At 52.2% G+C, this 23,486-nt stretch overlaps 1 protein-coding gene across 2 annotated transcripts in view; it reads left to right on the top strand.

Moving 5' to 3' along the window:
- Positions 1-23,486, top strand: part of Ago2 (argonaute RISC catalytic component 2) — a 98,545-nt gene that overhangs the window by 49,927 nt on the left and 25,132 nt on the right. For both annotated transcript variants that reach the window (XM_071602097.1, XM_027950617.3), the window contains exons 3-12: positions 6,564-6,684; positions 11,884-12,065; positions 14,467-14,603; positions 15,498-15,632; positions 16,385-16,472; positions 17,823-17,970; positions 18,661-18,780; positions 18,916-19,038; positions 20,798-20,931; positions 22,724-22,908. In XM_071602097.1, the coding sequence (XP_071458198.1) occupies positions 6,564-6,684; positions 11,884-12,065; positions 14,467-14,603; positions 15,498-15,632; positions 16,385-16,472; positions 17,823-17,970; positions 18,661-18,780; positions 18,916-19,038; positions 20,798-20,931; positions 22,724-22,908 (1,373 nt within the window). The remainder of the gene's footprint in view (positions 1-6,563; positions 6,685-11,883; positions 12,066-14,466; positions 14,604-15,497; positions 15,633-16,384; positions 16,473-17,822; positions 17,971-18,660; positions 18,781-18,915; positions 19,039-20,797; positions 20,932-22,723; positions 22,909-23,486) is intronic.

A 23,486-nucleotide genomic window follows, 5' to 3' on the forward strand; every position in this document is an offset into this window, starting at 1 on the left:
CCTGTGGGTTTGTAGAAGTGTGCTGTTACATTTCTAACTATTTGGAGGATTTTTTAAATTTTTTTTAGTTGGACACGATATCTTCGTTTTATTTATTTATTTTTTTTCATGTAGTGCTGAGGATTGAACCCAGGGCCTCACACATGTGAGGCAGGTGCTCAACCACTGAGCTTCAGCCCCAGCCCTATCTGGGGGATTTGTAAATATATTGTTGACGTTGATTTATGATTTATTTCCTCTGTGGTCAGAGCACTTGAGTCTTTTGGAACTCTGGGGCTGGTGTTGGGGTTAAGCATGGGTTAATCTTCATAGATGCCCCACAGGTGTGTGTTCTGGAGTTACTGAGCCTTCTCCGAGGGTGAGTTGGTTGTTGTTGTTGTTGTTGTTGTTGGTTTTACAACATGGATTTAACTCTGGCCTAGCATTTTCTGTTTGTACTTTCTGTAGTTTACAATGCTGTGAGTGATGCACACCTGTCCTTGCTGTGTCTTAATGTTAAAGTGGCCCTTTTATCATTGGGAAGTATCCCTCCTTGACCCTTCTTACTAAGGAATGATTCCTTTGCCTATCACCTCAGCCGCGTGAGCAGCCTTCTCCTTGTTTCACGGTCCAGTCCCACCCTGTGTGTCAGGCACGTATATGTTTCTCTTTGCATTTCTAGCAGATTCCTTATAGACATTACTTTTTCAGTCCAAAAAAAAAAAAAAAAAAAAAAAGTCTGTGTGATTGCTGAGCATTGAACCACCATCAGACTGTCTCTGTCTCTTCCTTGGAGTGTTGTGTGTGTCAGTTTTATCTCATCATCAGTGGCTGGACTTGATTCCAGCATCTTGCCACTTGTTTTCTATTTTGGTATCTTTTTGGGGAATGGGGATGGACGCAGGGCCTTGCACATGCTCAGCAGGTGCTCTGTCAAGGAGTCACCCCACCCTGTGTTAGGCGATTTGATGCTGACGCCAAGCTAGGGAGGCTGGGGCTTAAAAAAAAAAAACCCAAAATCCCCTTTCCCGTTTTCATTTGGGATAATTTTTTATTGAATTTTCTTAGATCACTTTGCTCTCCTTCTGCAGTATTTGATATATTATTGTAGACGTCCAGTGAACTTTTCACTAGGAATTCTACTTTTTAGGTCTAAAATTTGCATTTGACTCTTTCTCATAGTTACATTCTCTAATGATATTTTCCCATCCCTTCACTCATTATTTCTATCTTGGTGCATGTTTATCCTAATAGCTTGTTTGTGGTAGCGTCCTTTGTCTGAGAATTAAAAGATGTGTCATCAAGGTCTGTTTCTGTTTACAGGCTTTACCTTAGATTACATGTCACCTTTACTGGCTTAAGTACATGTAAATTTTTTAAAAAAATTATCATTCAATATTCATTTTTTGCAGTGCTGGGAATGGAACCCTGGGCCTCACACATGCCAGGCAAGCGCTCTACCACTGAAACCCACCTGGCCCTGCACTGCATTTGTTAGACATGACACCGAGTCTTTTGAGGAGTCCATTGCTGTCTGTTCTGATGCCCTGTGGTTCCTCTCTTGCATGGCTCTGGATGCCACTTTGTGTCACCTTGGCCAAGCAGAACTCTGTGCTCCTAACCTAGGTGATAGAGGGACAGCTCCAGAGCAGGGTATGAGGACAAATGTGTGGCCTTCCCCCAGTGCCTACCTCCCTGCACACCTACAGCCCTAGCTACCCAGTTCTCAGTGCCTCTTGTCTTTCTCTTCCACTACAGCTGCTTAGTGCAATAAGTCTAAGCCATTATGTCGTGGGAGGCAGAGATCTCGTTTCGGATTGGCTGTGCAGCGTGCTGGTGCATTGTGGGTAAAGCAGTCTTTGCTGCAATGCTTGGTCCTGTTCGAAGCTTGCATATGATTATGGGTGACTGAGAGCTCCATTCCTTTACCTGTGAAACTAGCTGATGGATTCTTTCAGTGTGCCCAGGACATGTTGAAAGTGCAAGGTCCTTTAAATGCACCCTTACTAAAAAGTATTTCTAGCTTGGGTACAGCACCTCACACCTGGAACCCCAGCACTGGGAGGCTGCAGCAGGAAGATTGCAAGTTTTAGGCTAGCCTCAACAATTTAGTGAGACCCCATCTCAAAATAAAAAAGGGCGAAGGGTACAACTCAGTGGTAGACACCCTGGGTTCAGTCCCCAGTGTGAGGGGCAGAGGTGGGGGCAGATGTGTTTCTGAGCAGAAAGTACAGGCACAACTGGGTAAATGGCTCTGGGGAAGGGAGCGCAGTATGGAGATTGAACCCAGGGGCACTTGACCATTGAGCTATACCCGTAGGTCTTGTCTATTTTGAGTTAGGTTCTTGCTAAGTTGCTGACATTGGCCTCGAACTTGCGATCCTCCTGAGTCAGCCTCCCAAGCTGCTGGAATTACAGGTGCCTACCACCACACCCAGCTAAACCACTCTCTTTACTGAGGGTATTTCTAGATCTTTTATCCTGTCTCCCCCTTTTGACTTCTTGGTTTGCTTTTCAGTTTTCTGGGACAGGGACTTCTGAGACCTAGGATGTTGTCTCAGATCTAGAATGAGAGTAGCAAAGGCTGCTTGTTTCCTGGATTTGGTGCCATAGCCGTTAGGGTTTTGTGTCTTCAGCGCAGTGCAACGTGGCCTCCTTTCTAAAGGCAGGTGTCATGAAGGCTCCGTAGCTGGCAGGAGCGGAAAGGGTTGGTGATCACTGTAGGAATTCTCCTGGGCTGTTCTGCCACTCCTGTGTGTCCATGTGCCCCGAGGTTCGGAAGTACCCTGCCCTTAGAGAGTGCCTGGGTGGCGTGTGTGCCCAGGCAGCCCAGTAGCTCTTATTGCTTCATTAAAGGTAGAAGCTGTAGGATCTACATCCACTTCACTGCTAACTCTGGAGGACTACCACCCAGGCTCAGAGGCATGACTGCCCCAGGTGTACAGAACCCTGGCCACACCACGTTTGTGCCAGCACTTGGCTCTCCCTCCCTCTTGTAGCTAACCATCATCTGTGCTGCTCAGGTGGCAGGTACTATACCCCAGGACACGGCTTCTGTCCCCAGAGGGCATGAGTCTGCCTGGGGCCCAACTGTGCTCATGCCCTCCTGGCAGAGGTGGGAAGCAGAGAAGTACGCTAGCTTGACTCTGCCTTGTGCCCTGGGTGCAGCTGCCTAGTGGCCCCACCTTATCTCTGTGCCCGTCTCTCTCCTGCCACCCGGTAGTATGTGTAAAAACCATGAAGATGATTCCACCACCACATACGTGGTGTAGGATAAATGTGAAGTCCAAAGTCGCAGGTCTCGGCAGCGCCATGAGAAGACACTGCCCTCCCCTCTGTGAGGATGCTATGGGGCATGCCTGTGACCACTCCTCTTGTTCACCTCTGTATCTAGCAGTGCCACACCCTTGTGACTGAGTGATACTGCAGTAGGGAACCTTGTGAGGCCAGTCCCTTGTCTCAGGGTGCATCACTCAGGCATGTGGCCTTGCTGAGCCCACAGGGAGGCTGCAGGTTGGAGAAGGCAGCACTCAAGCTGTCTTAAAACCTTAGAGTCGGGCCGGCTGTGGCCACATGTGCAGCCCAGACCCACCTCTGCTGCTACTGTGAGCCCAGCTATCGAAGTGCAAATCACTTCAGAACCTTCCGGGGGCAGGACATGCAGGAGTGGGGCAGAAATCTAGAAAGACCTCCTGTGGTCATCACTGCCAATCTTATACTGTAGCCTGTCCCTTCCACCCTGCTGCTTTCCAGCTCTGGTTCAGGCCAGGGAAAGAAGCTGGCCGCATAGCAGTGGTGTCTGAAGCCTCTCCCGTTTGTGCTCCGGGACTGCCCACTGACCACCTGTGAGTGTGGATCGATGTCGACTTTAGAAGGCAGGGGATGTGCACAGTAAATAAGAATGCTGTGTGTCCCAGGGCCTGCAACACACACACACACACACACACACACACACACACGATGTTGACTCTTAATATTTCAATGGCCAAAAAAAAGAGAGAACACACCACTGGTTAAATGTCAGTCTGTAAGGAGGTAAAATGAATGGCAGTGTCCAGTGAATGTGAGGTGGGATTCTGGGCCACCATCAACCCAGTGAGGTGGAGCCTCTGGGTGTGAAGACCTGGGGACTGCAGTAGTGTCATGGCACAGTGCAGGAAGCCAGTATTTCAAGACCACATGGCCTCATCAACTATGGTGAGAAGGACAGGTCTCTGAGATATACATTAGGAAAACAGCAAGCTTCAAACCATGTGTTGGATACCATGTATATAAAAAATAATAGTGCATTTATTTTTATGTGTCTGTGCGTTTGTGAAACAGGGTATTTGTGAGGGGTTTGGTCAGGAGGTGTCTTGGCTTTGGCACTGAGAATGCCTGGACTCCAAGCCTGTGTAATTGGGGACCTGGGAGAAGGACTATTTTGAGGCGGAGTCTTCTGACCCCTGTGGGGTCAGGAGCAGGGACCCAGGCGAGCCCTTGCCCAGGCCACGTCATTGTGCGTTCCCTGCCGTGTTCCTCCTGTCCCCGGGTGTGAAGTGCAGGTGACAGTGTCTGCCGCCTAGCTTCTTGTGGGCTGAGCCAGTGGTTCTGCTCCAGGTCTTGGAGAGAGTGACGCCCGCAGGCTGGATCCCTGTCCTCGCTGTTGTGCCCAGGACTTCCCTGACAGGTACCGGGGTGCACAGGGCCCCCAGAGAAGGTGGACAGGGGGCCTCTTGGTTATGGCTTTCTGAGTGAGGCCCGGCCCATCCTGCGACTGTGTTTGGGGAAGGGTTTCTCTGGGGAGCCGTGTGGTGCAGTGCAGCCCCTGGCCTTCCGTGGTCCACCTTGATGTCGAGGAAGATCTGGATCCAGGGACTCTGGGAATAGCGTCCTAACTGTTCCTCCCAGGTTTCCTGGGGACAGGGCAGGGAGGTAATGCTTCATGGGTATGGAGCTTTGGTCCAGAAAGATGAGAAAGTCTGTGGACGGATGGTCTGGCACTTTATATCCCCCCGCCCCTCCCCCCCGCCACACATGGGGGAGGTGGCAGAAGTGGTGAATTGATGTCACCTTTTATTTTACTATAATGTAATTTTATTCATTTAAGTTTTATATTTTAGTTTTCTTTTGATGGTTTGCAAGGGCCTCACACAGGCCAGGCAAGTGCAGAGTTAGACCCCAGCCCTTGCCATAATTTTATAAAGAAAGAAGAGCTGGGATTCCTGGCAGGTTTGCAGGGCCTCTTCAGCTGGCCAATTTCTGTTGGACTTTACCTGGGACAGTAGTGGCTTTTCTGTACAGAAACGGAGTGCTGAGGCCTGGGGGTAGGGTAGCTCGTGGGTCTGGGGGCTGTTATTTTGGCAACACAGGTCTGGATAGCACAGGGCTGTCTGGGGCAGCGGCCTGGCCGTCACGGCTGAGCAGCCTCCTGGCTCACCTAGGACATGCCTGCCCTTGTATGCCTGGTGTCTTGCCCAGTGCTGGGCTCCGACTCCTGCCCCAGACCACCCCATGGGATGAGTTCAGCTCAGGAGAGAGAGTGTTCGTGCAGTGTGGACTCAAGTCCTTTCTTGAGTACTGGGTGCCAGTTGCCCTGGTACAGTTTATTGAGAAGTGCCCTGTTCTCTGTTTTGCTGCTTCTAGATAAGCACGTTGGCCCTTAGCATGGCATGTTTCTTTGGTATGGTTTGGTCCTGAACTGCCTCATCTGCGTGGAGAGGTGAGGGCCAAGGCTTGGTGTCGGTACTTCCTTAGACAGCATGTGTAAGCAGCAGGTAGCTAATGAGGTGAAACATGCCCCAGAAGCCCCCGAGATGCCAGGAATATGTGCCAAGCAAAGGCCTCCAGAAGCGGAAGCCGGAAGGTGAGGGGCTGCTGTTCTAAGCCTCCAAACCACGGGCAGCCAAGTCCTGGCCATTTGCGGTGTTCTGCACATGTGTGCTGGGTGCAGAGGGCACACAGAGAGCCCTCCGGCCCGCTGCACACGGAGCAACAGAACAACACGGTTGTGTTCATCAGGTTTGTGCTGAGGTGACGCCAGAGGAGCACAGAGTGCTGAGACCTCACTTGCTGGCTACGCAGGTGGGCTGGGTCTTGGCAGGGCCAGCTGGGCCATGGCGCTCTGGGCTTTGAGTCAACTTCAAGGTCTTCATTCTTGGTAATGACATGGGACACATTGGTCTGATGATCCCAAGAGTACCAAAGGCCAAGCCAGTCACATGAGACCCACGACTGAACCCCACAGGGGTATCCCCTGTACGCTGCGGAGGCCCTGCACAGTCATGGCAGGGACACCGTGTCTGATCTACAACTTTGGGATGAGAACCCCATCAATGCCACTCTTTAGGGTGCCCGAGAGTTCTGGAGGTTCCAGAGGTACCTGTTGTCTGCTGTGGGTATGTGTACTTGCACGACCAGATTGAACAGGCATTAGCCCACTGCAGGTTCTAGGTGGTGGTTACAGAAGAGAGTGAAAACTCACGTTCCTAAAACGAATCTCGGATCTTAGGAGGCTTGTTAAAAAAGTCAGTGTCGGAAGGGTGCTGTCCGGCTGTGCTCGTTCCTTGATGTTTATTGTCATTGACTTGAATTCTTTGTTTCAGGGAAATAGTGGAACATATGGTCCAGCACTTTAAAACACAGATCTTTGGGGATCGGAAGCCAGTGTTTGATGGAAGGAAGAATCTTTACACAGCTATGCCCCTTCCAATTGGGAGGGATAAGGTAAGACCATTAATTGGGTAAAGTGCATTGGAATGCAGTGCAGATGGTTTGAAGTTAATTCTTCTTATCACATACTGCATCATTTTACCAGGAGAAAAGGCGGCTAATTGCCTATGTGCTTCATCCTGAGCCCCATGAAAACCACCTTCCATGTGGTACAGTTCACAGTGATCATGGGTTAGATTCAGAGCACACCACTCCACACAGTACATGTGCACCCCAGATGCAGGCCCCAGACAGCACCAGGCGAGGCCTGTGGATCAGGGTGTCTATAGCTGGGGTGTAGCGTGGCATGAGTGTGCCAGGCCTTCGTGGGCCTTGGGCTTATCCCCATCATCTCCACGAAAGAAGTGTGCTCACACGGGGTAGTGTATGTTACTGGCAGTAAAACGAAGTGCCCGTTCTGCTGTAGCCAGTGATCGAGGGGACTCAGAAGAGGGTATCTGTCAAGTCACACAGGTAGTGACATTAAAATGCCTCCTTTTCTCATGATCTTTATCCTTACTGTGGCTTTGTTTAAAAAGTAATAAAATCTCTCTCTGGAAGCTGTCATTTCTTGGCATCAGCTTTTAACAAATGTGCTGCTGCTCTAGGATGATAGTGGGTGTTTGTAAGTTCAGAAGGAGCAGAGACCAGCTAAGGAATAACCCTTACACAGACTTTAACAAACACTAGAAAAATGAGCCACTTACCAGCTGTGGGAATGTGCCAGCTGATCCCTTCTGGGAAGGACATACAGGACCAGCCCCTTCAGCCCCGGGTCCCTGAGGAAGAAAAGACTTGCCATCTCAAACTGGGCTTCCTCTACAGAGGTGGAGGTGTTTTTTGCTTTTGCATCTTAATAATGATCTTAAAGCAGGTGAGCTCCGTAGCTGCTCCAGCTTGTCTGCCTCTGCTGCAGGCCCTCTGCGCACAGCGCTGTGTGCTGACAGGCGGGCTGTGCGTTAGGAGGCTGGAGGCCAGGTGCCATCCACGCCTGACTCTGTTCAGTGTGCTCTGGTCTCATGGTGATTCCCGGAGTCACCAGTGGTGTGTGGGTTGTTGTTGCCAACTCAGGGTGGTGGAAGGCCTGTCCCAGGTTGGAGGGCATCCAGGACTGGATGCAAACGGGCTGAGTGGGATCTCCTTTGCAGATCAACATGCTGTGATGTGAGTTATTGATCTTAAAGAGTTTTATGTTTAATTTACATTTATTTTGGTTTAAATTTATATAAGAAAGAAAAGCATAAGGAGATGATGCACAGTCTTGTTTGTACGTATTTAAAATTGGACACCAGGAGGACATGAGGAGAGCTTTCCTTAAGAAGGTGTGGGGGAGTCTCTGTTGCTCAAATTCGAAACGAGTCATTGTGAAAGTCAATCCCAAAGTAGATTTGCCCCTCTTGGTGCTGGGACCCTGGCACAGCCTCCACTGGCAAGACTCAGTGTCCCCTCAACAGCACTAGAGGTCAAATCGTGCTGGAAGGCACCCCCAGGAAGGATGGGTCTGCCTGAAACTCTAGTGGCTCTGGGGCTCCGCGTTTCCAGCTGGTCCCCAGTGCTGCACTCTGCACAGCGGGTATGGGAAGCACTTCATTCCTGCCAGGACGTGTAGCACTTGACAGGTACTTGGTTGCTGTTACTGCTCTGTCATCCTGGCCCAGGTCCAGAGCATCATTTGGGGTGTCCAGTGCCTGCAGTGCCCTTCATGCACCCAGCTGACACCTCTGGGGCTCATGACCTCCCAGAGACCTGGGTGCAGCCTGCTCCAGTGGGCATGGTCTCCCCTTCTTGCCACACCCCTCCCACTTGTTGGTACGGTTCTGCCACACACTTGTGGGACAGTGAGGTGAAGCCTTTTTGTCAGAGCTAAGAGCGTCCCCTTTCCTGTACCCGTGCTGCTGTGTGGCATGGAGCAGAGTCATCTTTGGGGCTTTTCTTTGTTTTTGCTTTTCATCACCTGTAGTAAGGGAAGAATCTCCAGCCGTCCCTCTAACCCCTGTCTGCCCAGAGGCTCAGTGGGGACTTTGGTAGCGCTTGCCTGGGCTCTGCGTGATATCCAAGCACAACACCTGTTCGAGGTGGCTTCCCTCCAGACCTTTCCTTAATCCCTCCCACTTGTGTATTTACCTGCTTGCTTTTCCTCTCTGTGGAAAGAAGTCAAGAGACTCCTCACCATCCAGGCCTGCACCCTCACTTTCAAAGTAAGAGACAGACTCGTGAAAGTTGTAAGCATCACGCAGGGGTCCCGTGTACCTTGCAGATGCACTGGCTGAGACTCGTTTTCATCCCACGTATCTGAAGGGACGGTGATCTGCTTTTCAAGATGATTGGTTGCTGTGCAATCATAGAAGCCCTTTAGACAGTAGCTCCTTGGTCACATTTCAGTAGGATATTACCTGCAGCTGCACCTCTTTCCCAGCCTGGCTGGTGCAGTGGGTGTGACACCCTCCTTGGGTCCAGGAGGGTCCTGGCCATGCCAGCCCACCTGCTAGAGCTGCCTCTCCTTCTCTCCAAGGCACCTCCAGGCCTCAGTGGCCTGACAGTTGAGCACTGTGCCAGAACACAGCTCTGTGCCTGGGAACACAGCTGCTACACTGAGCTCGCTGTCCCCAGGCTCACACATGTGTTGTTTTGTGTTCTTCAAAGTGTCATTTTCCTTCCATTGCTTCTTAGTTGTGTAGTGGCACCAAAGCAGCTCTGATGACCTCTGAGCAGGGTCCGTGGTTCAGTGTTAGGTCTGCTGGGGAGGTTGCTTACCTGGGTCGCAGGTTGGTGCTGCGTGCTGACGTTTTGGTTGTCCATGTTCAGAAGTGGCAGTTATGGTGTCCCTGCAGCATAGACAGCCTCCTGCAGCCCTGTGCTTACTCCTCACATGCAGAAGGGCCTAATGGAGCCACCTGCCATGATCAGGCCTAGGGCCACAGGACCGTGCTTCAGTTGGAGCTCTTGGAATGCTGTGTTAATGAGGCCCAGATAGTGCTGTGCCATGGGCACAGCCAGTAGCCCAGACACAAATGCGGCCTGCTCTCCAGAAGCTGCCAGGCCACTCTGCCTGGGAGGGGATGAACTGGTCAGCCTCTACCCTAAATGACTGCACGCCTGTCCAGAGGGTGTTGCCAAGCCCAGGGTGGGCATTGCAGCTCTTTTTGTGTGGCCAAGAGGAGACTGGGCTGGAACATATTAAGAATGTAAGTATAGCTAGTTGCAGTGGCTCACGCCAGTAATACCAGTGACACAAGACTGAGGCAAGAGGATTGCAAATTCGAGGTCATCCTCAGCAGCTTAACAAGACTCTTTTACAAATAAAAATAAAAAGGGCTGGGGGTGTAGCTCAGTGGTAGAGCACCTAGGGGTGCTCTATACCCTATACTTTGAAAGTATAGGGTCCTCAGTTTTGATTCTAGAGGCATTTTTAAGAATGACATTAATAAGCATCTGATAGATACCACTTCTTTGAGTATTCTTCACATCCGTGGAGATGTGTCTGGTAGAGGTGAGCAGGTTCAAAGTCCCCACTGTGGAGGTGGGCGTGCCACTGAGAGACCTGCATGCTGGTTTCCATTCCCACGTGCACTCTGCTCCAGTCACCTCTGTGGTGGAGCCTCATGCAGGTCTCTGCCAGTCCCGCATGGCAGCCTGGTCCCATCACAGCTCCACAAGGTAGGGACAACCCTTCTGCTTCCTGCCCCTGTGGTCCCAGAAGCTCATTCAGCCGCTCTGGATCTCAAGGCCGTGGCTGTAACGGGAGAAGATGCCTACTACATTATCAGTGCTGCATCAGATGACTGACTGCAGCTTTTACCAAAAGTAGAAATAAACCCATGTACCCACCATCCACACTTAGCCCACAGTGCCCTCTCACGTACCCTCCCTGTCCCGGTGACTCGGGCTGGTCCACCCTGACTTCTAGTGCATGTGCCCCTCTCATTGTTTTGCTTAGTCTGGTTTTTAAGTCTGCAGGGAATCAGGTGCAGTGCCCTTGGTGGTTCTTCCTTTCCCCAGTGTTAGAGTTTGAAGACCACCAGCCTTCAAACTTTCCACAGTCCCCCCCGCCCACCCCCCCAGCAGATGGACTTTGGGCACTTTCCAGTTTGGAGTCTCAGGTGCAGCGGAGCTCCAGGTGTGGCCAGGTGTGAGGGCACAGCTGGAGGCCGAGGCCCGAATATAAAGCATGTGCAGAGCAGCAGTGGGTTTTGCCCTTGGGAGGCTCAAGCAAGGAGTGGCAGGTGGGACAGGAGGGAAGGCTGTGTAGAGGAGGCTGATGAGCAGCTGGGAGCAGAGTGTGTTTGGCCTGTGAGTGAGCAAACCCCCAGGACAATCGGATCACACTCGACCAGGACTCCAAGGCTGAACAGGATATGCAGGGTACCTGAGTTGGGAAGGGTGCTATAAGCACATGGGACAGAGGCAGCAGGTACAGGCATGAGGTGGGCCTGGGGCTGTGTCCATGCATCTGAGTCACATGCCTGAGGGTGCCTGAGGTCCTCATAGCCCAGGCATCACGTGCTGAGTGGAAAGGCCTCAGTGCAAACCAGCCTGGTTCCAATTCCATCCCTGCCCGTGCATGTTGCTGTGGCCCTGGGCTGTTGTAAAGTCTGAGTGTGTTTAAAAAAAGGTGAGCCCTGTCTCCCTTGCTGGGATTTGTGGGCATTTGAGGATGAAATGTAGGCAGTCCATAAATGTCAGGTGATTGGTACTCCAGAGGTGTTGGGAAGTGTCATCAGCAGAGTGAAGCTACTGTAGTCAGCCTCTACCCTAAGTGACTCCCTGGGGGCTTTGTGTGTACCACGGTCAGGACATGCTGATGGCCTGGTGGCACTCAAGCCGCAGGTTTTAAGTGGTGGGGCCAAGCGAGCAGGTGAGGTCAGGCCTGTCCTCTTGTGTAGCAAGGCAGGTGCGTGAAGGGTGATCTAGAGGCCCTCCCTGAGGGAAGAGTGGCTTTTTTGCTAAGCACCAACCCAAGTGCGAGTCTTGGACTGTTGTTCTTCATGTGGGCCACTTGCCACAAACAGCTGTATAGACAGGCTTTCACTAAAAGGCAACTCAGCTAGAAATTCAGTTTCTTGATCACATTTGACATGCTCAGTAGCCAGTCTGGCCAGAGGATGGGTATATAGCTTCAGGGAGTGTCTTGGCCTGGTAGTCTGTGTCTGCCCACTGCCAGCTATCCTGAGTGGCTTTTTAGGAGGGAATGACTGTGCTTCTGACCTTTTGCAGGTGGAGCTGGAGGTCACACTGCCAGGAGAAGGCAAAGATCGAATCTTCAAGGTATCCATCAAGTGGGTGTCCTGTGTGAGCCTGCAGGCCTTACATGACGCACTTTCAGGGCGTCTGCCCAGTGTCCCTTTTGAGACGATCCAGGCCCTGGATGTGGTCATGAGGCATCTGCCATCCATGAGGTAAGGGTGCCAGGGGAACCAAGGGCTGAAGGCATCCGTTTCTCATCCCAGGTGTGCTGGGAAGTGTACGGGGTTCTCGGAGAGTTGGCGGGTGTTCTGTGTGAAGGCAGTAGACAGCGCTGGCGTGGAAAGCATCCCATGTTACAGTGATCACCAGCATTCTCAGCCAAGCACAACAAGGTCACCTCAAGGTCACCTCCCTATCTCTGTGCCCCACATGCGTGGATTTCCACAGACCCCCCTGGAGGATCCTGTGGTGCTCCTGTGCTTGTCTCCCCTGGAGTCACAGTATGTTACTGAGCAGCAGGTCTACCCCACAGAAACCTTCTCCACAGCTTTTCATGACTGTGGACAGCAGAATAGAGGCCTCAGACTTTTTTTGGCGGCGGGGGCGGGTGGGTCTGGGGATTGAGCCTAAGTACTCTACCATTGAGCCACATCCCCAGGCCTTTTTATTTATTGAGATAGGACCTCACTAAGTTCCCTTGGCTGGCCTTGAACTTGCAATCCTCCTGGCATAGCCTCCCGAGGAGGGATTACAGACATAAGCCACCATACCCAGCTCCAGCCCCCAGACTTCTTGTTTCATTCTGTGGGATTAGCTTTTTACCACAAGTTGCTGCACTTATTGTTGCTGGGAATAAGGGCAGGTGAACATTTTAATGACTCCTCATTTTCCCAGTTGCTGGGCAGAGGGTTGTGCTAACTTCTGTGGGACCAGCTTAGAGGAGTGAGGCCATCTCACCACATCCAGACCTGGGTCTTCACACCAGTGCCGCGCACCCCCCCCCCTCCCCCGCCAAACACACACACATTTGGCACATAGTGGGACCTCAGGAGCTATGTGAACGGCTCTGTGAAAAGCAAAAACTGGAGGTTGGGTTGTGGGTCAGCCGTAGAGCACTTGCCTGGTGCATGTGGGGCCCTGGGTTTGATCCTCAGCATGACATAAAAATAAATAAATAAATGTATTGTGTCCAACTACAACTAAAATATATATATTTAAAAAAAAAAAGAAAAGCAGAAACCTCAAACTGAAACAACTCCACTCCAAGTGCCCCCAGGGCTGAGCACACTCTAAACTGAGGAGAGAGTGGAAGGCTCCTTTCCGTCCATGGAGCGGCCTGTGGAGGTAACCATACCCAGGACCAGCTGACACTGCTGGGGCCTTGGCATATAATCTGCCACTGTCTGGACTGATAACACTTCTCTCAGTATGGTTCTTGGCGCTGTGGATGGGGGAGAGGCAGTGTGTGTGTGTAGAAGGAAACATCCAGAAGGATAGTTGTTGAAATGCTGTCTGTATCTTTCATTGAGTGGCAGGAATGACTGTAGTGATCTTGTTTCTGAATTCTTTTGGATGATTTACATTAATTTTATAGCAGGAAGAAATGGTTATTTTCATTTTGGAAAAACAATAGGAATAGTAGCAGATTTAACACATCTTAGGTGGAAAATGAAAAGGACCACGTGATTTTTAAGACTGTGACCCACATGCATCTCTGCTAGACCGCGCATCCTCCTTCGGGGTCATGCGTGGTGGCATATCCCAGGCAGCCCCTAGGCAAGGTTGCTCTGAAGAATGTATCCAGGTGGTCCTGGCTCGGGCCAGCACTCCAGACAGTTGTAAGCCCAGGCATGTGGATCTTCCTGTGCTGGCCTTACTGTCCCCTGTGCATAAGCTTAAACCCTGCCCCTGGGTGCCTGATGCCTGGGAAGCACTCAGTAAACAGCTGAGCAAAATGGGAAATAAATGCTGGGTTGTGCATCTCTATGGCATCCTCAGCAACCACACAGCTTGAAGCAACCTCTCCCCAAGGCCAGTCCAGCTGCCTCAGCCTGGTAGTTGTTGGCACTTGGAAAATGCTCACGTCCGTCTGCCTGCCCCATGTACTTGATACAGCCCTGTTCTAGAGTTGACATGCATAGCTGCTACTCTTAAGATGAGCAGTGTGATGACCTTGAGGTGGGCGGGAAATACCAGGCAACGCCGGCCCTCTGAATGTACCTGGAGGCTCTGAGCCACAGCCAGAACCTTCCCAAGTTGCCTCTGTCTTTGTAGACTCACAAGAGCACCCTCTAGTTCCAGCCATGCGTCCGTGAGCTGTGGCCACCAGGGTCTCAGGCCATCTGGCACCAGCGCTGAGGAGAATGGTCCCCTGGGTCTCCATGCTGTGTAATAGGTTAAACATCTCATGCTGTCCCTACTGCAAGGCCACAAGTCCTCAGGGCTGTTGCCCGCACAGTGTCCCTCAGTCGGCTGTGAACACAGCCACCTTACAGAAGAATAAAACAGAATGATCCGAGTGTGTCTGCCTGCTGGCTGGCATGGAAGGAGGGCGGGTGCAGTCGGCCTGCCCTGCTTGGCTGTGCTCTCATCAGGCGAGGCCTCTGGTTGCAGGTACACCCCCGTGGGTCGCTCCTTTTTCACTGCCTCTGAGGGCTGCTCCAATCCTCTTGGTGGGGGCCGAGAAGTGTGGTTTGGCTTCCATCAATCCGTCCGACCTTCTCTTTGGAAAATGATGCTGAATATAGATGGTAAGCAAAGCTCTGGGCCCTAACTGTGGGTGGGTTGGGGAACATTTGGAGGAGCCAAGACCTCGGGGAGGACTCTTGTGGCCAGCTCCAAACATGGCTTATGGCAAAGCACTGGTGTATCTTGACACCTGGCTTGTGTCACCTGTGTGGTATGTAGGTCAGGAGTGGTTCTCAGAGGCATCGTAGCCCTGGGAGGCTGAGGTGGCCCGAGGAGCTGCCTCTGCCATGGCCTTGGTGTTACTGAGGTCACCAGGCGTAGGGTTGGCACCGCATGCCTGACTTCTTGCCCTCGTATCTCAGGCTCACAAGTTGCCGCAAGGTTCGAGTACAGCCGTGTCTGGCCACGCTTAGCAGGTCTTTCCCAGTCACAGCCAGAGCTTTCCCAAGTTGCCCCTGTCTTTGTAGACTCCCAAAAGAGCACCGTCTGCGCACCAGACAGGCGTGGGCGTGGCTGTGCCTTCCTGAGGATGGTTGCTCCTCAGTGTTGGGCCTCCATTTGTTCTCTGCTAACAAGACGAGAGTGAAGTTCAGAAAAAAAGAATTCTCGTGTGAGAGTCAGCTACTGTGGAAAGCTCTAGAAAGGCCTCAAGATGCTATCTTGCTCAGAGACACATTTATTAAAGGATGATGATATAAAGGGACTAATACTTCTAGAAGTGTCTGCTTCAGAGGTATCTAGAAAACCCCAGCTGTCATGATCGTCAGGCTTTATTTTTTAAGAACTCGTTTTATTGTCACTGACTTCTTCACCGAGGCTCAGCCAACCCCTCGATGTTGAATCCCTGGGTCTCAGGTGGGGACCCTGGGTGGCGGGCTGGCCTGCAGAAACCTCTGGTTGCCAGGAGCCACCTGCAGGGGCACAGACAAGCCTCAGCTCTCCTTTCCTGCCCACAGTGTCGGCAACAGCGTTTTACAAGGCACAGCCAGTGATTGAGTTCGTTTGTGAAGTTCTGGATTTTAAAAGTATTGAAGAACAACAAAAACCTCTGACAGATTCCCAAAGGGTAAAGTTTACCAAAGAAATTAAAGGTAATGAGCCACCCATCCCCACCTCCAGGGTACAGGGCTGGGCAGCCCTTCCTGGCCCTCTGGCCTCTGAGTTCTTATTTCTTTGCATGTGGAGGGAGGTGGAAGTGGCAGGAGAAGGTAGCCGTCAGCTCTCCTGGTAGAGATGGTTGGAATCCATTCCACAGAGCCAGAATGGTCATTTTCTAGATAAGTGCAGCTGTCGTCGTGGGATGGGGTGGGGTGGGACAGCTGATGGGTCAGTGCTGTCTGAGTCGCAGATGGAGGACTAGAAACACCCTCAGGGTGCCAGCATGGCCGCACCTGGGCTGTCCTCGCCAGACCGCAGGATGCCTTCTGGCCCTCACATTGACGGTGCCTTCTCAGCCTGGCATCCACTCTAGGAGGTGTGGGTCCAGGATTCCGGGATTTTCTTGGGGACCCCTGCCCATCAGTGGCAGTGCTGGCTGCACCTGCCATCAAAGGGCCGTCAGCATTGCTGACGTCACTTGGTGGCCCCATGGGGGGCAGAGGAGCCTGCACTCCCTGCACAGTCCACGTGCTCCCCAGGGACAGAGATGCTGTGTCTTGCAGCGTCAAGTTTCCCTGCAGGGAAGTGGACTCCACCTCTGTGGTAGCCTGTGTTCCCCTCCTCGGGGAATCCTGCAGCAGATTTGGAACCCCCGTGTCTGGGTCTATGGACACAGTTCCTGTGAAAACCGACTCTAAAGGGGAGTTCAGCCTGCATGCTCACACTGTCTGTGCTGGTCCCCCAGGTCTAAAGGTGGAGATAACGCACTGTGGGCAGATGAAGAGGAAGTACCGCGTCTGCAACGTGACCAGGCGGCCTGCCAGCCACCAAACGTAAGATGGCTACCCCTTCAAATTCTGGGGCCTTGGTCCTCCTAAGGGGGTTCATTTGTTTTGCTTTTGCATGACAGTACCCTACTTGATATGGCTGTTTAGATCCCAGAGTTCACCTGATAAAATAAACTCAAATAGTGGAATTCCACCTGTGAAGGGTAGTGGTGGACAGGGCTCCTTGTCATCCTTCCTGCTGTCACAGGAGAAAGAAGTGGGGCCGGGAATAGTGGGCCGCTGTGGACACGGTCCTGACCCTCGGGGCCCAGGCCCAGACTGCCCCATCTGGCTGCCTGGCGTGTGTCTTCTGCTCACGTGGACCACATGCTTCAGTGTCCATGCCTGTGCTGTCCATTGCCTGACTAGGAATGCAGAGCTGTGCCCGCTAATACGTGGTGTTTTCTGTGCCCGCTAATACGTGGTGTTTTTGCTTTTGTTTTCAGTTGTAGATGGACACAGTACCTTTATTTATTTGTTTGTTTGTTTTTATGTGGTGTTGAGGATCAAACTCAGTGCCTCACGTGTGCTAAGCAAGTACTCCACCACTGAGCTACACTCCCAGCCCTGAGTATGTGTTTGTGTGTCAGGGGGATGATGGGTTTGGACCCGGTGCCTACTTGGGGTCTACTGAGCCCAGTGAGGCCTTGTCTTGTCTTGTAGTCTTGTATGGAAACCCCTAGCCTGTGGCACAGCCCTGGGGGTACTGACATGGAGCAGTAGGGGGAGCTCAGCCAGATCTGGGCCTAATGCCGTCTCTGTCTGGGCAGAGGCTGCAGATTGCCTGGGCATGCTAGATGGAGCAGAGGAGTCAGCACAGAAAAGCTGTGCCTTGTGGCCTTGTCCCCTGGTGGGGCTGCCCTCCCCAATGTGGGGAACATCAGCTGGCTCTCCCATCCTGGTCCCCTGCATCTCCTCCTGCCTCAGCCACACATAGGGCAGTGCACACATGAACAGTGGGGCTTGCTGGGGCCTGAACACAGGAGTGCCTCTCAGAGTCACCGTGGTCTTTTGGGAAGCACACAGGCCTTGGTTTCTAGATTTGTCTTTGTTTATCATGAATTATTTTTTTCCTGTATACATATGGTTAACTTCTGACTGTTGTGTCTTTGTGTGGGGATATTCTTTATTTTCCTCCGGTGGAGACAGAATGAGAATTGTGGGCTCTGGAATAGTTGAGGTCAACTAGGAGATAGGGCTTGGCTTCTACTCCCAGAAATCCTTGAGCATTTCTTCCCACACATCACCCCAGCAAAGCAAGCACAAGGACTCAGCCCTGGGTGGGCACATGCAGACTCCAGCAGTTGCTCCAGGGATCCCAGGATATACTTGTCTGAGCCGCCTCTTTGCCCTCAGGTTCCCCCTACAGCAGGAGAGTGGGCAGACCGTGGAATGCACAGTGGCCCAGTACTTCAAGGACAGGCACAAGCTGGTTCTGCGCTACCCCCACCTCCCGTGTTTACAAGTCGGACAGGAGCAGAAACACACCTACCTTCCCTTGGAGGCAAGTGGCTTGGAGGAGAGAGTGCACTGGGCCAGGCCTGGCCATCTCAAGAACAACACGGTCCCAGCTTGGTCATCGTCTGGTGTATGGTACCCTGGGCGAGTTATTGGATGTTGCCGAACCGTGGTTTCCCTTTACGGGAACTGGACCAGCAGCTCTAGTGGGATTGGTGTGTGGGTGAATGAGTTCTAGGGCCTGTGCCCAGAAGGAAGGAAGTCAGTGCTGAATGCCCGCGCCAGGTGTTCAGTTTCCATCCAGAGTAAGGCCGCTTGGAAACTGCTTTCCTTGGGGAAAGATCCACACTGCACAACAAGCCACGTTAAGTCATCCTTGCACGTCAGTCTTCAGATTGCACAGGGCCTTGGCTCCTTTGCTGCCCCAGACCTTTCCTTGTGCAGCTGGTTTCACGTTCACACACTTCACGTTGGTACTGCTGAGGATTTGAGATGGCCTGGGGACTCTCGAGGGGCCCCAGCCCCACGTGCCTTGCAGGCTGGAGTCGGTGCCGTCGTGTGCCCGTGGTGCCCGGGGTGCCGTGCTGGGTTTCCTCAGCGTGGGTGCTGTGGTGAGCCAGAAGGCCTGCAGCACCTCTCTTCCAGTGTGGGTGCTTGTCCTCCACTGCTGAGACCCCCTTTGCTTCCTGGCTGCACACAGCATAGGTGCTGACTCCTTTCCACATCTCTTCTGTAGGTCTGTAACATAGTAGCAGGACAGAGATGTATAAAAAAATTAACCGACAATCAGACCTCAACTATGATCAGAGCGACTGCCCGGTCAGCGCCCGATAGGCAAGAAGAGATCAGCAAATTGGTGAGCATGTGTCCTGAGGTTGGACCTGGGGTGGGCACCAAGGCTAGGAGACCTCCTGTGCGTTAGACAGTTGTGGCCACTGGAAAGAACAGAGGCCTGTCTGACTCCAGGCTTTCTCTCCTTTCCCTTTTCAAGATGCGAAGTGCAAGTTTCAACACAGACCCATATGTCCGTGAGTTTGGAATCATGGTGAAAGACGAGATGACCGATGTGACGGGGCGGGTCCTACAGCCCCCCTCCATCCTCTACGGAGGCCGGGTAGGTGCACAGGGGCCAGGGACATGTCTGCTGGTGCTGTGGAGCAGCAGTCTCTGAGCCTTGTTGGCTGTCCATGAGGAGAAAAGACCTCACGAGGACCTGACTTCCCTGGGGCCTTGGGGAAGGTTTCAGAATAGTCCGTGATGCCTTCAGAATCCCGTGTCATTCCTCCCGTCATCAGTGCTCTCTGGTTCTGAACTCTTCTCTAGAGGCTTATCCTGTTTCCTGTTCTTTAGCTTTTGCTTCATGGGTATTTGGTGGCAAGCATGGCACCTTAGGTGTTTGTTTTGTGTGTGTGTGTGTGTGTGTGTGTGTGTGTGTGTGTGTGTCTTTTTTCCTTTTTTCCTGTTACTAGGGAGTGAACCCAGGGCCTTTTATATGCCAGGCATTACGCTACCACTGAGCCACACCTGCAGCCCTTTTCTTTTTAATTTTATTTTGAGACAGGCTCACTAAGTTGCCCAAGCTGGCCTCTAACTTGTGGACCTCTTCTTTCAGCCCCTCAAGTCGCTAGACTTACAGGCCTGGCCACCATGCACTTAGTTTTTGCAAGTTTAACCTGGATTTTTTGTTGTTGTGTATGTGTCTGTAGTCAGTGTGTGTGCCAAGATATCTTGACCACTGAGCATGGTAGGGCTCATAAGAAGAGTCTCTTCATTTCCTCTGGGGTGCACAACACGGAGCACTCTCTAGACAGGGCCCTCTGGACAGGGACCGGGGTGATGGCCCTGGGGGCAATGCCTAGGCCTTTGGGCCTGAGCATCCAGAGTTACCTACTCCACAGCGATGGATCTTGTGGGAGGAGTCTACCTGTCTTTGTTCCCTTTTTACGTATTAAAACTTCACCTGTAGTCTTTGAGATCTGTACCAGGACTTTGTTTTTGCTGCTGGTGCAGGCTAGGATGTGAATCCAGAGTTGCCCTCCAGGAAAACCATGATGTCATCTTTCTCATTTGTAAAACCACCCAGGGGTTATTATATATTTTTTCATGCCTTTTTGTTCCTATCAAGTACACTCTGTGCCCTGCCTCTTGTCACTGTCCTGTTTACTCTCACAGCTCACAGAGGGCTCACAGGTCATCTGTGTTATGAGACGAGATTCTGATTCTTGGTGACGGTTGTGTGGTATTCCACTGCTGAACACGGGCCACAGGATGCTCCCTGTCCTGAAAGGACTTCTGAGCAGGCCTCCTGCTGAGAGCCTGGACATTGTATAAACGGCACCTGTCTCCCTCCAGGTGGCTCCAGGGTGGTCCCAGGGCCGGCCAGGTGGTGGAATGAAGACTTCAAGCCCAGACCTTAGACTTGTTTGCCTCTCTGGCATCCTCATTGATAGCAGAGGAGGTGACATCAGGGGCACATTTCATATAGCAGGAAGCCTTGCTGTGTCCTCACAAGACACTTGTGTCCCACCAGGCTATTTAGGAAGGTGGATGGAGATTTGGGCTCTTCCTGATCTCCTGGCTTAGCTTCCATACACCCCACACCCATCCATTCTTCCTACAACTCTCCATGGATACCCCACCCGGCCTCCGTCTCCCCTCCACCTGCCACATATCCACCTGTTAGTCATCCAGCTCCTCCCCAAACACCCACCATCGGTGGTCCACCCATTCTGCAGATAGGTGCAGGTTGCCTGTGACACTGCGGGCGAGAGACAGGAGACAATAGACAGGTTAAGTTTTTGCCCTCAAGTCATTCTTGATCAGGGGAATGTGTTCGCCGTTGTTTCTCACTCTACACTTCTTGATGCTTGCAGAACAAAGCAATTGCCACCCCTGTCCAGGGTGTCTGGGACATGAGGAACAAGCAGTTCCACACAGGCATCGAGATCAAGGTGTGGGCCATTGCCTGCTTCGCCCCCCAGCGCCAGTGCACGGAAGTCCATCTTAAGTAAGCTTGAAAACCAGACATGCCTGGCAGTGGTTCTGGGGTGGGGGGTGGTAATCAAATGACTTCTTGGAAGATCGACTCTGATCGGGCGGCAGGGTGTCTACTAGGATCCCGATGTCAGGGCTTGTCAGCCTTTCCCTGTCAGAACACATGGTGGGGCAGCCGGATCAGGAGCTTCGGCCCTCTTGGTGTGCATCTTACCCACAGGACCACTGTGAACAGTGTAGTACAGATTACAGACAATACCTGCCGAGTGAGTTTAAAATGTAGACAGAGCAGGCACAGTGACGTACCTATCTATAATCCCTGTAACCCGGGAGACTAAGGCAGGAGCACTGCAAGTTTGAGGCCAGCCTTGGCAACTTAGCAAGACCTTGTCTCAAAGAAATATTAAAATGGGCTGGCGATTGGCTCAAGACCGAGCCTGGTGTAGTGGCAATACCTGTAGCCCAGCTGCTCAGGAGACTGAGCCTCGAAATCAGCCTGGGCAACCTGGCAAGTGTCTGTCTCACAAAACAAAATAAGTAAATTAATAAATCAGAAACAAAAGAGGAAGTTGGATCCATGAACTAAATTTTTTAAAAATACTTTAACTTGATACATCTATAAACTGAGAAAATAAGACGGGGCTGATGGTAAAATAAGGAGGTGGCAAGGCTGGGAGTGTCTTCTTCCTCCCTGCTCAAGAGGGGAGAGAGGAGCAAGAGCGTTAGGTCGTTTGCTGTGTGCTGTGCAGGACCACTCAGCAGAGGGGCACTAGGAGGGACCAGTCCTGACCTGGTGTCAGGAAACACAGTTTTGTGGTTCGTGCTGTTGTGCTTCTCCTCGTCTGGGGGGGTAGAAGGGGGAAATCCCAAAGCCCATGAGTAGAGCTGACAACTTGACCAGACCAGCCAGGGGCCTTCTGAAAGCTCAAGGCAACCACCCAGGGCCAGAGTCCATCACCTCCCGGAGGCTGCACTGCTGGCAGGATGGGCTGGAATCACAGAGGACTCTGGGGACAGGTGAGAGCCTAGGTGCCACCTGTCCATGGTCCTCCATCCCTTCCTCTGGCTTTCACCTGGAGCTCCATGGTGCTAAGGCATGGTCACATGTAGATAAGAGTACAGAGGGAGGACGTGTGGGGAACTGGACACTGACATGCTATGCTGGAGCACACTGTCCTCCGCCTGATGGTAGAAGATGACGCAGGGTTCATCCCTAAGCTCCACAAAGAAGTAGTAGATCCCTGTCCCACCCAGCTGAGCTTCCAGGCCCGTTGGCTGTGGCTTGTTCTCTTTCCTGTTATGGTTGTGTCAAGTCCAGCCCGTGTCCCCAGGAATAATGGGTGAATCTAGGATGACGGCGCACGGGTCGTCTTCTGTACTCTCTGTGCCTTCATTCTGGTGGGGAAACCAAGCTCTTACCTGACACAGGGACTGCCCTGGCCTACAGCGGAGCAGCAGCAGCTTGGCACCGTCCTGTGAAAGGACACCTCTGCACCCTGGGAGTGTCGGCCCGAGAGGCGACATGAGTACAAGTTGGAGTCCCTGCTTGGTCTCGGCCCTGCCTCCATCGTCCCTTTCTGGTAGCTTCTGGATGGTTTCATGTCAGCTCTTTCAGGGGCTGATGTTCCAGCACACACTGCTTTGAATTCTGGCCCTGTGTGAGACTTAATTTAAAAACTTAACTCTGACCTCTGTAAATGTACTTTTGGCTTCATGAACCTTGTGCTCTTTATTCAGGACCTCTGGTTGGTATGAATTCTTTTCCACTAGCTGTGTGTTTTAATGAAATGGACCTTCTTCCACAGGTCCTTCACAGAGCAACTTCGAAAGATCTCAAGAGATGCTGGAATGCCCATCCAGGGCCAGCCGTGCTTCTGCAAATATGCCCAGGGGGCGGACAGTGTGGAGCCCATGTTCCGGCACCTGAAGAATACATACGCTGGCCTGCAGCTGGTGGTGGTCATCCTGCCTGGCAAGACCCCAGTCTATGGTGGGTATCTGGTGACTGTTGGATTCAGGGGCCATGGTGGCCTTTGTAAGAGTAGGTTGTAACCTGAGCACCCTTGTGTTTTGCCACACTGGGGAGCATTGGCCTCTAGTTTATTCGTGACTCTGAGGAAGAAGGTTGGTCCTGGCCACTGCACTCCGGCAGCCAGGGCCAGCCTCATTACTCCATCTGAGGCCACAGGACTAGGGAGCCAGCACCTCCAGACAGTCGATAACTGGGCCGGAAGGTAGTTGTGTACACCATGCCACTTGAGTGCTGGCAGAGAAGTGGGGTTCCCTGGCTCTGCAGTGTCTCCCAGGAAGCCTCCAACAGCTCCTGTGTCCGCCATAGCCTAGCTTTATCACCTCTAAACCACGTCAGAGTCCTTTATGCCAAAGAACAGTTGCACATTCTTCTAGCCATGGTATCCTGAGCCTTGTTTGTGGTGCCCCAGCCACTGGAGAATACAAAGAAGTCAGATACAGCCCTGCATCCAGAAGCCAGGGCATGCAGACAGAAGCAGGAGAGCATGCGGACAGCCTGGGAGAGCCTCTGGCAGCAGGGCGGAACCCAGAAGGGCC

Source organism: Marmota flaviventris, chromosome 15 (assembly GCF_047511675.1).
Source record: "Marmota flaviventris isolate mMarFla1 chromosome 15, mMarFla1.hap1, whole genome shotgun sequence".
Taxonomy (NCBI): Eukaryota; Metazoa; Chordata; class Mammalia; order Rodentia; family Sciuridae; genus Marmota; species Marmota flaviventris.